Source organism: Ascaphus truei, chromosome 5 (genome assembly GCF_040206685.1).
Source record: "Ascaphus truei isolate aAscTru1 chromosome 5, aAscTru1.hap1, whole genome shotgun sequence".
NCBI classification, from domain to species: domain Eukaryota; kingdom Metazoa; phylum Chordata; class Amphibia; order Anura; family Ascaphidae; genus Ascaphus; species Ascaphus truei.
The window spans coordinates 104,173,543-104,187,650 of record NC_134487.1 but is presented as its reverse complement, the minus strand read 5'-3'; the positions used below and the strand labels follow the sequence as shown (position 1 = coordinate 104,187,650).

The following is a 14,108-nucleotide window of genomic DNA, read 5'->3' as shown; positions in this document are numbered from 1 at the left end:
AGCTTTAGCTGTCGGACAGATGGCCTCACATTTGCCTCTAGAATACTTTTGTTATACAGAGGAGTTCATGGTCGATTCAATGACTGCAAGGTTCCCAGGTCCTGTGGCTGCAAAACAAGCCCAAATAATCACCCCTCCAGCACCGTGCTTGACAGTTGGTATGAGGTGTTTGTGCTGATATGTTGTGTTTGGTTTTCGCCAAACGTGGCGCTGTGCATTATGGCCAAACATCTCCACTTTGGTCTTGTCTGTCCAAAGGACATTGTTCCAGAAGTCTTGTGGTTTGTTCAGATGCAACTTTGCAAACCTAAGCCGTGCTGCCATGTTCTTTTTAGAGAGAAGAGGCTTTCTCCTGGCAACCCGTATAAACAAACCATACTTGTTCAGTCTTTTTCTAATTGTACGGTCATGAACTTTAACATTTCACATGCTAACTAACTGAGGCCTGTAGAGTCTGAGATGTAACTCTTGTTATTTTTGCAATTTTTCTGAGCATTGCACAGTCTGACCTTGGGGTGTACAGGCATACCCCGGTTTAAGGATACTCACTTTAAGTACACTCGCGAGTAAGGACATAATTGCCCAATAGGCAAACAGCAGCTCACGCATGCGCCTGTCAGCATGTCCTGAACAGCAATACCACCTCCCTACCTGTACCGAAGCTGTGCGCAAGCGGGGAGACTATAGAGCCTGTTACAAACTCCTTATTTACATCAGTTATGCACGTATATGACGATTGCAGTACAGTAGATGCATCGATAAGTGGAAAAAAGGTAGTGTTTCACTTTAAGTACATTTTCACTTTACATACATGCTCCAGTCCCATTGCGTACGTTAATGCGGGGTATGCCTGTATTTGCTGGGACGTCAACTCCTGGGAAGATGGAAAATATTCAAGACATTTGCCACTTTTGAATAATCTTTCTCACTGTAGAATGATGGACTTTAAATTGTTTGGAAATGGCCTTATAACCCTTCCCAGATTGATGGGCAGCAACAATTGCTTCTCTAAGATCATTGCTGATGTCTTTCCTCCTTGGCATTGTGTTAACACACACCTGAATGCTCCAGACCAGCAAACTGCTAAAACTTCAGCTTTTATAGAGGTGGTCACACTTGCTGATGATCAATTAATCAAGGGCATTTGATTAGTAGCACCTGTCTGCTACTTAGCATCTTAATGCCTATGAAAGCAGTAAGGGTGTACTTAGTTTTTCACACATGGCTTCTCCATTTTGGCTTTATTTTTGTTAAATAAATCATGACACGGTGTAATATGTCATGTGTTGTTGTTGTTCATCTGAGGTTGTATTTACCCAATGTTAACATCTGCTAAGGAACCGATGATTGTTATTATGTCCTGATATGTATGTAGCCCTGGTAAGTTTGGGCTATTATTCTATCCTCCTCCTGGCAGTAATTCCTGCGTAAGGGCAGGTTTGCCAGGAGTAATCATGGGTTTCCTCCACGTCAGGTAGTAAGTACACTGAGGCAGTCAAGGCAGGTCCCCAGACTCTGTGTCCAATCAAGAGACACAGGGGCGGTGCCTGTTGGAGCTACTTAGGGTATGGCCAATTTCTATTTAGGGAGAGAGTAGTCTGAGAGGAGTCAGAGAGAGTGTGGTCTTTGAGATTGGGTGGCATAGACCGAGCTGCCAGGACTGGCTAGCTTGAGGCCTCCCTCCGGGGAGGGAGAGTGCACACCCCATATCTCCTACCCTACTTAGGGGGTAGGGGAAGAGCTAGACCCACTCTGGGTGGCCCTAGGCCTGGAGTGGTGTCAGGGACATCCTAAAGGAGGACAGCCTGCTGTGCAACTGTCTGCTGTGAATAAGAAAGGACAATAAAGATCTTGCACTTTTATGGAAACTCTTGCCTGAGAGTGAAGTGTATCAGGAGGAGGGGAAGGTATTTCTTCTGTGGGTACTTCACCCCATACTGCTGGGGGCTGCAGGAGATGGAGGCGCTGCACCAGTAGAGAATACGGAGACACAACCCCAGAAGCCTGTCCTGTTCTCCCCCATGTCATCGCGGGAGACTCAGGGCCTCCTGCTGCCAGCAGGTACGCACCACACAGAGACATGTAGCCTGAGCTTTAGACACCCTAGAGGACCCTATCTGATATTGTGTGGGGGAACCAGGGCTACATGTAAAACCATAGAATTCAAAGAGGGTGTACTTTCTTTTTCACACAATATAGTTACCATATCTTTTATCTAGACACAAATCTTTACTTCACATCTTGTTCTGTAAAATGTCACCCATCTGCTCAAGTGATATACATGCAGTATATATGCTCTGTAAATGTTTTGCAGGAACATGTGGAAATGACTTGCGCTGTAGCTAACAAACTACTGTCTGGAACACATGAAATAAACATCCTGTAACGGCACGAGCAGTTCATGTTCAAGGGGAAACATTTCCCCTGCCTGGGCCAATGAACCTCACGCTGTGTATATTGATGTACTGTCATTCCAAACACATTCTGCCCCTAATGCAAAGACTACTTTCAGGTCTAATACATGGATACTGTGGGATGCCCCTCCTTGTTGACCTGTAACCTAGGACAATACACAAGAGAGACCTCCCACTCAATAGGCAGAGAGACTTAGCAGCTGTAATTGTTGGAGGCCTCCAATATTTTGTTGTATTGGGGGCATTTGGAAGTGATTACCCGCACTCCCCACAGTGAATACTGTTAGTAGTGTGCATGCATACCCAGTAGAGTTTCATATGACAGCACTGATTGTTGTTTCAAGGCTTGTTTCCGAAACATGGCATGATGGTTTAGCCTCAAATACTAAAACGGCTGGTTTAACTCCTCTGCCTTTCCAGTGTAATGGGTTAACACACACACACACACACACACACACACACAAAGAGCCTATTCAATATAGTGAGAAGCAGGGTAATAATGTACATTTTACAATGTTCTGTAAAACACAAAGGGCACATGTTGAAAGACATGTATTTACTTCAGTTGCCTCAAGTAAGTACATCAGTACAGATCACCCCAAGCAAAACACATAGGTGCAGCAGGGTGGCAAGCACCCGGGCATTAAGAAAACACTGGGCTAGGATTTCACAGGGTCACCATCTGCACTGAGTGACACTGTTAGTAAGGATGTGTGAGAGTTACTGACGGGTGCATCACTTATTACTGCAAGTACAGTACACACTGAGATCAAGCAGTGTCACAGTTTACATACAAGTGAGAAAAAACACAATCACGGACATACAATATTACAAACTGTAAGGAAAGTATTTTACCCCTAAAGAGCCAGCGTTTGCTTGTTGCCCCCCAACATTGACGAGTCTTTCTGTTGCAATACTAATGACAGTCTATATACCCCCAGCACAGTCACGGTAATAGGGGGCTGCTATCACCGTTTTGCCATTGCAAAACCCATGCAGCTTTCATTTACAGAACGGGGCTGTGACTTTGTCTCACACACAAAGTTACCTACAAATAAGTCTGTTAGATGGAATAACCCTCGTTGCAACGAGCAGGGGAATGGGGGGGGGGGGGGGGGGAAAGAGTCCAGGGCTACAAAAGAAACATCTCCAGCACTCCGGATCCAGATGTACTTCTCACATAATGAGGAACATGCCCCGGAGATCCTGCTGTGGGGAGACAAACTTACCAGCACTCATGTTCTTCCATGAAGGTCCCCCCGACCCTGCATTTAATCCATAACAGATAGTCCCAGGCTGCGAGTCAATGCATGATCCCGCTGATCGCTGGGTGTAAAGACAGTCACACTCCTCCACAAAGGATGCGGCTCCCAGTGCCTGCACTCAGCCTCCTCCTCCTCCTCCTCCTCCTCACTCCCCCCCGGTGTCCGGATAAGGAGCCGCCTGCTGGAGAACAGGAAAGCAAGAGCCAGGTCGGGACTTTCCATCTATGGTATTAGGGAGGGGGGGGGGGCAAAAAGTGGTAGTGATGATAATAAAAGATATTAATCTATAACCTATATTTAATTATCCAACCTCCACCCAAAAAGTGAAAAAGGTGTAATAAAAAAAGGTACAAATGTATGATGCAGCCGCTCAAATAACCCCTTGTGGACCGTCCTCTGGTGCCCCAAAACAGCCTGGATGCCCGAAAGTTGGGGAGTGATCGCAGATCTCATGGTGATATATGTGAAAGATAAAGGCCAAAAATAGTGCAGCCAATTGCTCCCCAATTTTCTCACCAAGTAGACAGTAACAAGATTTTTAAATAATTCATTTCAAAAGCAGTTTGGAGAACATTTACAAGTGGTGACCATATTTAAGAAGACCCACATAACATTTAAATTTAAAACACGATATGTAGCTTTTCACAAATGCAGAAAGATCTGTTCAAAAGAAATAGTTTTCTCCTCTCTCTAAATGTGTGATTGCAAACCATCACCTCTGTGTAAATCGCCATTTAATTCTTGACAGCAGGGGAAGTAGCTGCTCTAGCTTTTCAGGGGGCCTTAACCAAATCATCACCTGAACCATTATCACACAATATATAGTTAAGTTATGGTGGGGGGAAAAAGTGACAAAAACCCTCCACAGTAAAGCATATAGCAAATGGAAATATTACTTTGTGCTCATTTGCATGTCTTAGACAGGTCTGCAACCCTGCGTTTCACCATTATCATCCAGCATACAGCGCTTCCACTGCAGCAAGGGATTCTGGGAAATGACATGCAAATGAGCACACAGTGACACCATTTGCTTCAAAACCACATGGCATGGTCCCCTATAAGCTTAAGCTTGCTGCATTGCACAGTTTTTGAGGTGTGTGTGTGTGTGTGTGTGTGTGTGTGTGTGTGTGTGTGTGTGTGTGTGTGTGTGTGTGTGTGTGTGTGTGTGTGTGTGTGTTTTGACACACTCTCCACACATTAATAGAATGTTTGAATAAAAAGTGTTTTAGAGGTGATTAGTGTTTCCCACACCAGCAGGTCCGTTATTATACAACATATATGTCAAGACCCAGGGACCCAAATATGCAGCATGTGTGTATTATAGACAGAAAGGAATTCAGTGTCAATGTTTTAATGCTTCGGAATCCGAGGGGCACTCTAAAAGCAATAGCTCTGTGTAGTTAGGCCCTCGTGGTACCTCTGAGCATGATCGATGTCCTCATATGTAACTTCCTGTACATCTCAGGTGCATCTCATATTGACCTGTGGACTCATTCATAATTCTCACAGTTTAAAACAGAAACTAAAACGTTACCACAAAACACTTTCCTATTCTACCTGGTATGAATGAACCTCAGGTGTTCTATTCTTAGTGATGTTTATACCACGTGCGTCACTGACTGTTCAAAGGGCAGTAAAGTCTCTGTAAACAGAATGAGCTATATTTAGCAGTGCTAACCCACAAGACACCTTACTGCCCCTTCACTTGAATAGGCCACAAGGTAGCTTACAGCGCAATTTTCCAGACCTCTATTCTATGACAGGAAGGTCACATGAGTAGAGCAACCACCTGTACAACCCATGACAGTACAGCATGTGTGTTTTCACTTAGGCCTGCGTGCATTAACTGCCTTTTAAATAAGGCGGCATTAATAAGGATTTTCTTGCTTTATATAAATATAACAAAAGACAAGGGTGCCCAATGCTACATCCAATTGACAAAACATATACGCTCAGTAGCACTCTTTTTGACATAAATATATATTCATGATGTGGTGGGTGTAGGAGTTGGAGCTAGCTGGGTATATGTGTGTTTATATAAATATACCTTTGTGTCTTAGGTCCACTATGTTAAATCACACATACTATGTTAAATGTACACTTGCTACATAGACGTACAACTTTCCATTTATATCAATCATAAATTAGTCGCAATTTATCCTGGCCACGTGCTGTAAAATGTGTGTATAGTTAGTTACACATATTACATGATGCTTGATACTACTGTGAAGCGCTATGCACATTAATGGCGCTATATAAATAAAGACATACAATACAACAATACAATACAATACTTCATGCATGCCTTCATTTTGCTTGCAAGTGCTTGCTTTTTAGAGCAACACCCAATCCAATGACACAAAACCTTCCCAGGTACTCAAATAAGACACAATAACAGACCTTATATAAAAATACATTTATTTTTACTTGCACGCATTTGTATAGAACAAGAAGCTATAACAGATGATAGTTTTGTTTTCACCCCCTGGCTTTCTCTGCCTTAATTCCCACTCTCCTCTCCCCTCCCTCTCTTCTCTTACCAAAGGCTTTCCCCCTCCTGTTTCAGGCTTGGCTGTAGATGCCGCGTTGTTGCCTGGGAGTTGTAGTTCCCCGCTCCCGAGTTTTGCACTGTAGAACCTCCAGTGCCCACCCCCCTGCAAGACTCCGTTTCCCAGAGTGCCGCGCGCGGGTGGCATGGCGGACAGCAATGACTGCGGAGTTTGACGAAGAAGTGGTGTTTGAGGTGGGTGACAACAGCTGTTTTAGCAGCAGCGCTTCGGGTCCCGTCCGTGTGCGCATCCCAGAGAGCACTGAAGCAGTGGCATCTCCAGTCCTGAGCACCAGAGGCTGATGGTAGGGGCTGCACAAGGGCTCTTCCCATATGATCAGGCTGCATGACAGGTGTGGAGGTAATGGGAGGAAAGCATCACTACCACCTCGCACGTCTCTGCACTTATTTCCCTGGGTTACTCATGTGGCATTAGCACGGGCTGTACCTGTGTCTTGCTAGCTGTGTGTCCGTCTGCACGGGCACAGGGTGGTCCCAGATGATCCCTTATTAGCTTCAGTGTATTAGCTGATTCATTGCAATCCATTCATTCTGCATTATGCAGGCAAAGCTGCTTAGTACTATATACAGACAGTCCTCGGTTATCCAACAGCATCCGTTCTGGAAGTAGCGTTTGATGGTGAAACCGTTGTAAAGTGAGTCCCATGTTAATCAGTGGCGGTGAGCGTCGGATAACACATTCAGGTGTCGAAAAACGGCCCATAGGGTTGCATTGTAAAGTGTTGGATATGCCATTCGTTGTAAAGTGAAACGTTGGATAGCGAGGACTACCTGTAGTACCTTCCCACACAATGCATGTGTAATTTGCTTTTAACTCCTACTTTTTTCATTGTGATCTTTCATTTGATTGTGCAGCCCCTCATTAGTTTTCTGTCTCTGGGTTTATTGTTTTATACAGGCCTCCTAAAGACAGCTGGTGTATTTTTGTAACTCTGCCTGGATCCCTGCAACTTTGGAATCGCTGCTGTATTATTTCCCCATCAAATTCACTGTGTCATGCTTAGTATTTGTCGTGCAGTTCCGAGTTGACCTTTCGGGCCTATAATTAAAAGCTCTTGGGTATATATTAAATCTATGGGTTTTTTTTTTTTGGATAAATGATCTAAAGTGTTACATGACTTTGTGCTTTATATTGCTACGTTGGACTGCTCCTTTACATGGTCTTGCACCGTCACAGGATTTAGCAGCGCTTGGTTGTGCAGATTTGTTGCCGTAATGTATTTAGCAGTAGTATCATGCAGCGGAGAGATACTTGACAAAGACCTGCATTTAAAGAAATGCTCTCCAATATGTATTTATACTAAAAACAAATATACAAAAAACAGGCGCTGCGCTGTCCAAAGACGACGGTATGGGAGTTGTAAACCTCAGCACATAATATAAAAGCTCAAAAATATAACATTTAGGTAAGCACAAAATATACATATTTATTATAAATATAATTATTTCGTGAGCTTGCGTAAATTTTTTTTTGGGAACTTTAAACAATTATGTTAGTGACTTAAATTTGTACACAATATATTTATTCGGCTATTTCTAAAGCATGATTCTGGCAGCAAGTTCTATTGCACTCTGAGCAAACCCTGGAAGGGACTAAGTTGTTATGCAAATGGTAGGGGATATTTACCTGACAGCCGGTTAAATAAGGCACTTCTTCAGCCTGACCCTAAACAGCCCTATCTAAATCCTAATCATCTGGGAGAAAATAATTGCTGGCTAAATAAAGGCGAGGGAGGCTGCTGACACTTTGGCACAGATTCACAAAAGGGTGCTAAGCTATAGCCCTCCTCGGCTCCCATTTCAAATGAATGTATTGAAAGCGTGCTAAGTCACAGCACCCATTGGTGTATCTGGGCCTTTGTTTCCCAATCGGTAAATGAAGGCAGAAGGATTTGAAGGGATTTGCCTCCAGTTGAGCATTGGTTACTGATGTGGAATAATAGCCACAGATAAAGGAGTGCCACACCTCAAAGTGACCTACTGTGTGTCACTTTGAGAAGGAAAATAAAGCACTTAAGGCACATTTGTAAAACGACATTGATTTTGTCACGTTAAAGTAAAGGGTCTTTCCTCTCGCTTTACAGTTACGGCAGTTTAGTGAGTGATAGCCCTCGTTGGGCTATCAGTCCCCATGACTAGTTTAGTGGCCACACAATTGTGACTTCTGATTGTGTCCTTTTGAATGGACCTGATCATAGGGAGATGGTTTCACGGGGCATTGAATAAGGGCCTGTGTTTAAATATATGATAGTTGTTTTAATAGAGCATGCAGTGCTTTATTTTTACCCTGTATTAGACGTTACTTCATGCACACATTATTAATGGTATGCAAGTAATCTAGTAATGTTTAATCATGTTGACCCCTTCACATTGTATACACATATTTGTACATTGTTCATGGGCCTAGAAAAACATGTGTAACATATATTTGAAATAAATATTTATTTGATTACAACTGAAGGAGTTAATAGCAACATGTGTGGGCTATGCTGCATTACATGGTTTCATTAATGCACTTTTGGGCTCAGATTTGCAAAATAGTGCTGAGCTCTAGCACACCTCCGCTCTCATTCATATACTAAAGCTTGGCACTCTTTGGTACATTTGGACCTTAACATCCCCAAATAAATATGCTTTCCATTTATTCGTTTTTAGGTTGGATTGTTTTTTCTATCTTACCTGAGCCAGCGGGTCTATGGGAGTTTATTATTGGTTCCCCCGACGTCTGGTGACTCTCCCCTGCCCCTTCAGAAGCGCGGGGTGTACTAGTAGTGCACTGGCCAAGCTGGGGAAACAATATGGCCATCAGTCAGGACTATCTCCGGCAGCCAGTAGAAAAGTTGCAATGTCGCGGCTATCTATTGCTGATGCCTGCGGCCATGTTTCCAGACCACCACCATATTTGTAGTTTTTTGCAATGTGGAACAGTGACACAAAATCAAACTGAGTTGGTGCTTATAGATCTCGTCTTCTGGGCTTATATTATTATTTGTCTTGCATCTATTAAAGCACCGTCATGGCTTCTCTGTGATTTCAAAATGGTCGCCGAACACTTCCTTGCTGGTGAGCCAATCATTCCTTGCAAATTCCAGTGTGTTACCGTATCCGCATCATTGATTGGCTGACGATCCAGGAAGTTGCCTTTGGCCATTACATTTCCACAAATAACTACATGACGTGATATAGCATTTATTTACATTCTGGATTATTTTGTTCATTGGAATCAGCTAGCCGTAGTATATTTTTCCTGCCCGTTTACTAATATGTGTCTTGGAGAAATCACCCTTTATTTGCAGAATAATTTGCATGGCATTTACATACTTTGAACAGTCACGTGTGGTTGAGGTAAACTAAAAATTTTTTTTAAATGTTGTAGGTTCATATGTAAAATGATCCCTTGTTGTTGACACACTTGGGGATGCACAGTTTCCGGCTGTATTTGCTACTAGACTCATTGCAAATGTCACATTCGTACATCAGCTGAACATGACTGATTCACAGGGGTGGATTAATGAAAGGGTGATACGCACGATCACCCAGGGGTTACCTCTGTATTTTCTGAAGAAACTGTTTGGGCCATTTTTGTCAGAAACCCCCCACTGATTGCCACGTCAGAGTATATAGTATATAGTATTGCCTCTTTCGTGTCAACCTACTGGCAGAACAGTAGTTTGCATTGCTTAATACCCAGCCCCTATCATTTAGAAATATATGCATTCATATTTGCTCTTTGTATTTCTAGCATGTTACTGGTAATTAGCTACAACTTAATGTTTTTAGAAGAAGTCTGCGTAGTTAGTAGTTTAAATGCATGTATATGCAATACTTGATCTGGGGTAGCCAACTCCAGTCTTCAAGGGCCACCAACAGGACAAGTTTTCAGGCTACCCTCCTTCAGCACAGGTTGCTCTGTCATAATGACGGAGCCTCTGAGCTGCCTGTGCTGTAGCAGGGATATCCTAAAAACCTGACCTGTTGGTGGCCCTGCAATACGTGGTTTTTACCTCCCCCCCTCCCCCCCCCTTTTCTCCCCCCAGTATTATTAACGTATACCTGAAACCATTATTTGTGTGGTTACATTTGGACTAATAACAATCATCTTAAGTGCTACTAGTCATCACAGTTCACAAAATAGCAGGCCAATTGTGGTCACTTAAGCTGACTTGGCCCGTCCAAGCTGTGTATGGCCAGCTGCCAAGGCATTGGGGTCCATGGTAGATTCGGCAGCAAGTGCCTCTCCAGTTCGGTCGGACATGTTGTATGGGAAAACGAATGACACAACTAAATTGTCTAATAACAAATATTATTTTTCAATTTGCTTGTGTAAGTGAATCAAAGAACTGAAAACTGCCAACTATGAGGGGAAAAAATTTACATTTGTAATGTAAGAGATCGTAAGAGCTGATGGGAGACAAACCTGCTGTCATCGGTATACAATGCACCATGTTACCCTCCTCCTCATTAAACCTGTAATTATGCTTTTAGTCTGTCTCAGGTATTGATTGCTACAATCTTTTTTGTCTTGGTCTTAATAGTGGCTGACTTGCAGGAATACTTGTAGGTTTTTCTGCTCCTGATCTTATTAAGCTGCTGTCTTGACTGCTTGCCAGGATGAGCAGACGCCTGGCATTTAAATCTGGTAATTTGATGCTGGGCTGCAAGTAGTACAATATAGGCAATCCATACATGTTTTACGCTTTCGACGTCACGTAAGGAAGAACTGATTTCAGTATCGCGGACCATTTAACTGTTTCAGTTCATGGCTTCATCTGCTACATCAGTATCTTCCATCTTTTCTTTCTTCTTAGTACCATACTTATAAATAGAAGTACTGACTAAAAGATTGACTTGAAAAATATATACTACCCTATAAGCACAAAGCCTCTTTAATGGAAACACAGAGAGGTCCCTGTAGCACTCACAGACCCAAGTAAGAGCACTCCATGAAGAGACTTGATAAGCCACAAACCAGGACTGGCCTAATTACATGGCCAACCTGCAGCCTCCCATTTGAAATAGCGATATTCCCGGACTTTTACACTTCCGACTTTCCCACTAAATCCCATTCCAGGCAGTTTATTTGTCTTTATTGAAGTCACTCCTGAGTTTTGTTGTTTGCCAAATATTTCAAAATATTCTGATCTTAGGCTTTTGCACTAAGGTTTTTGTTTTTAAGGTTTCTCTAGAAACATAGTGCATTGAAATGTAATATGCACATTTACTGTCTTCTCCCAGAATCCTTTGTGTGGACCCTCTTTCCCATGCTCTTGTGTACTCGGATGTTTAGTATGCACTGAAACATCTGCATGTACAGTAAAGTCCACATTGTGCATCACTGGTGGACTAACCCACTAAAAGATCCTGTACCGTGTGTTCTGATTCCCAACGTGTACTTGCAAAGCATACCCTCATTTTTACTTAGCTGTATTAAGAAAGAGTGGGTGAATGCTGTGCCTTCCAAGAGACATCTTGTTGCAGAAGTGAGTCATGAGAACATATTCTAAATTGAACAAGAGACAGAGTTAGGCCACGTCCATAGCGCAGAGAACAAAAGGCCATGCCTCAATGAGGACGGCCATGGAGCGCGGCTGATTTTTCACGCGATGGCCGGGTCATGTGAGCGTTTCAGCCAACAAGGGCAAACCACTCCCGTGACGTCACGGGCACGCCTCCCCGTTGCGTCTCCTCCAGATCCTGTGGCCACGGATCGCCTATGCTGCAGGCGCGCGCGACGCCATGCTCTCCGTCACGCGCGCCTACTATATCCGAGGCCTTCTGTCTGTCAGAAGTTTTGACAATAAGGGGCCTTATTCGTTAAGTGGGGTGTTTCCTATGCCCATTGTAAGACAGTTTTTTGTATTGATCTGGCAGTAGCTTTAATTGAATATAAAGGTACAGTAAAATCTTACCGATATGCCTTGATGTGTGGGGTTGTTTGAACCCCCCCTCCCCCCTGATGGTACTGTTGCTCCCTATAACCATTGCATCACTAGTTAATTTGTGCAATTTATAGCTCTCACTCGGCAGCGGTTTGCATCTGACAGATCCATCTTTCTGTGCTGCTCGCCACTCACTAAGAATTCCGGGGATGAGTTATTGCTGGGCAGACATGGAATACTTGTGCCTCAGCTCTGGACTATTATTTATTTTATTTATTTATAAAATATTTTACCAGGAAGTAATACATTGAGAGTTACCTCTCGTTTTCAAGTATGTCCTGGGCACAGAGTAAAACAAATAATACATGGTTACAAATACAGTTACATAAATGAACAAGGTATACATTTATATACAAGACATTGCATGCACAGTTAAAGAAAATATATATTATGAGCGTATGAAACAGTTACAGACCAGATTAAAGTGTGAGACAGCCTTAGATTTGAAAGAACTTAAGCTGGTGGTGGATATGAGAGTCTCTGGTAGGTTGTTCCAGTTTTGGGGTGCACGGAAGGAGAAGGAGGAACGTCCGGATACTTTGTTGAGTCTTGGGACCATGAATAGTCTTTTGGAGTCTGATCTCAGGTGATAGGTACTGCATGTGGTAGGGGTGAGGAGCTTGTTCAGGTAGCTGGGTAGCTTGCCCAGAAAGTATTTGAGGGTGAGACAGGAAAGGTGAACTTTGCGCCTAGACTCTAGTGATGACCAATCTAGTTCTTTGAGCATTTCGCAGTGATGTGTGTTGTAGTTGCATTGGAGAACAAAACGACAAATTGAATTGTAGAGGGTGTCAAGTTTGCTAAGGTGGGTTTGAGGAGCCGAGCCATATACTATGTCTCCATAGTCAATAATTGGCATTAGCATCTGCTGTGCAATACGCTTTCTGACCAGGAGACTTAGGGAGGATTTGTTCCTGTAAAGTACCCCTAGTTTGGCATAGGTCTTGGTTGTCAGGGTATCAATGTGCATCCCGAATGTTAAGTGGGAGTCAAACCATAAGCCCAGGTATTTAAAACTAGTGACAGGTGTTAGGGTGGTTTTAGCGTTGGTTCTAATCAGGAGCTCAGTCACTGGAAGCTTTACAAATTTAGTCTTGGTCCCAAATACCATTGTTAGAGTCTTGTCAGTGTTTAAAAACAGTTTGTTTTGGGAAATCCAGTTTTCGAGTCTCAAAAAGTCAGACTGAAGTATGTGTTGAAGGTCAGAGAGGCTATGGCTGTGTGCATACAGGATTGTGTCATCTGCATACATGTGTATTGAGGCTTCCTTACAAGCTGTGGGAAGATCATTAATGAACACTGAGAAGAGTAGGGGCCCCAGAACAGAGCCTTGCGGGACACCACAGGTGATATCCAGGGGGTTGGAGTTAGAGCCTGAGATGGACACATGTTGGGATCTTCCTGATAGGTAGGACTGAAACCAGTTTAAAGCATGTTTCCCTATTCCAGAGCTCTGGAGTTTGTTAAGCAGGATAGCATGATCAACTGTGTCAAAAGCCTTTGCAAAATCTAGGAATACTGCACCAGTGAGTTGTCCCCGTTCCATTCCACACTGGATTTCATTGCAAACTTTTAGCAGGGTAGTTACGGTGGAGTGTTTGGGACGAAACCCAGACTGGAATTGGCTAGGGAAATTTGTCTTGGTGTAGAAATCGCTTAATTGGGAGTGGACACATTTTTCCATTACTTTGGATAGAATTGGGAGAAGTGAGATTGGCCTGTAGTTTGAGACAGTGTTTTTGTCCCCACTTTTGAAGATTGGGACAACTCTGGCAGTTTTCCAGGTCTTAGGGATATGGCCTGCAGACAGGATAGAGTTGACTATGGACGCAATTGGTTTGGCAATGGCTGGGGCACCAAGTCGTAGGAACCTAGATTGTAGTAAGTCGGGTCCACATTGGCTGCTTAGTTTTAGTTTGAG

At 43.3% G+C, this 14,108-nt stretch overlaps 2 protein-coding genes across 5 annotated transcripts in view; one reads left to right on the top strand and one right to left on the bottom strand.

The window, feature by feature from the left end:
- FGD6 (FYVE, RhoGEF and PH domain containing 6) overlaps window positions 1–3,815 on the bottom strand; it is a 102,654-nt gene extending 98,839 nt beyond the window's left edge. The window contains exon 1 of the mRNA XM_075600402.1: window positions 3,644–3,815. Coding sequence (XP_075456517.1) covers window positions 3,644–3,653 — 10 coding nt within the window. The 5' untranslated portion in view covers window positions 3,654–3,815. The remainder of the gene's footprint in view (window positions 1–3,643) is intronic.
- Window positions 3,816–6,290: 2,475 nt separating this feature from the next.
- VEZT (vezatin, adherens junctions transmembrane protein) overlaps window positions 6,291–14,108 on the top strand; it is a 72,728-nt gene continuing 64,910 nt past the window's right edge. For 2 of the 4 annotated variants that reach the window (XM_075600398.1, XM_075600397.1), the window contains exon 1: window positions 6,291–6,422. In XM_075600398.1, the coding sequence (XP_075456513.1) occupies window positions 6,387–6,422 (36 nt within the window). In that variant the 5' untranslated portion in view covers window positions 6,291–6,386. Of the gene's footprint in view, window positions 6,533–6,558; window positions 6,589–14,108 lie in introns of those variants that run through there. The other 2 variants (XM_075600400.1, XM_075600399.1) reach the window with 2 other exon arrangements.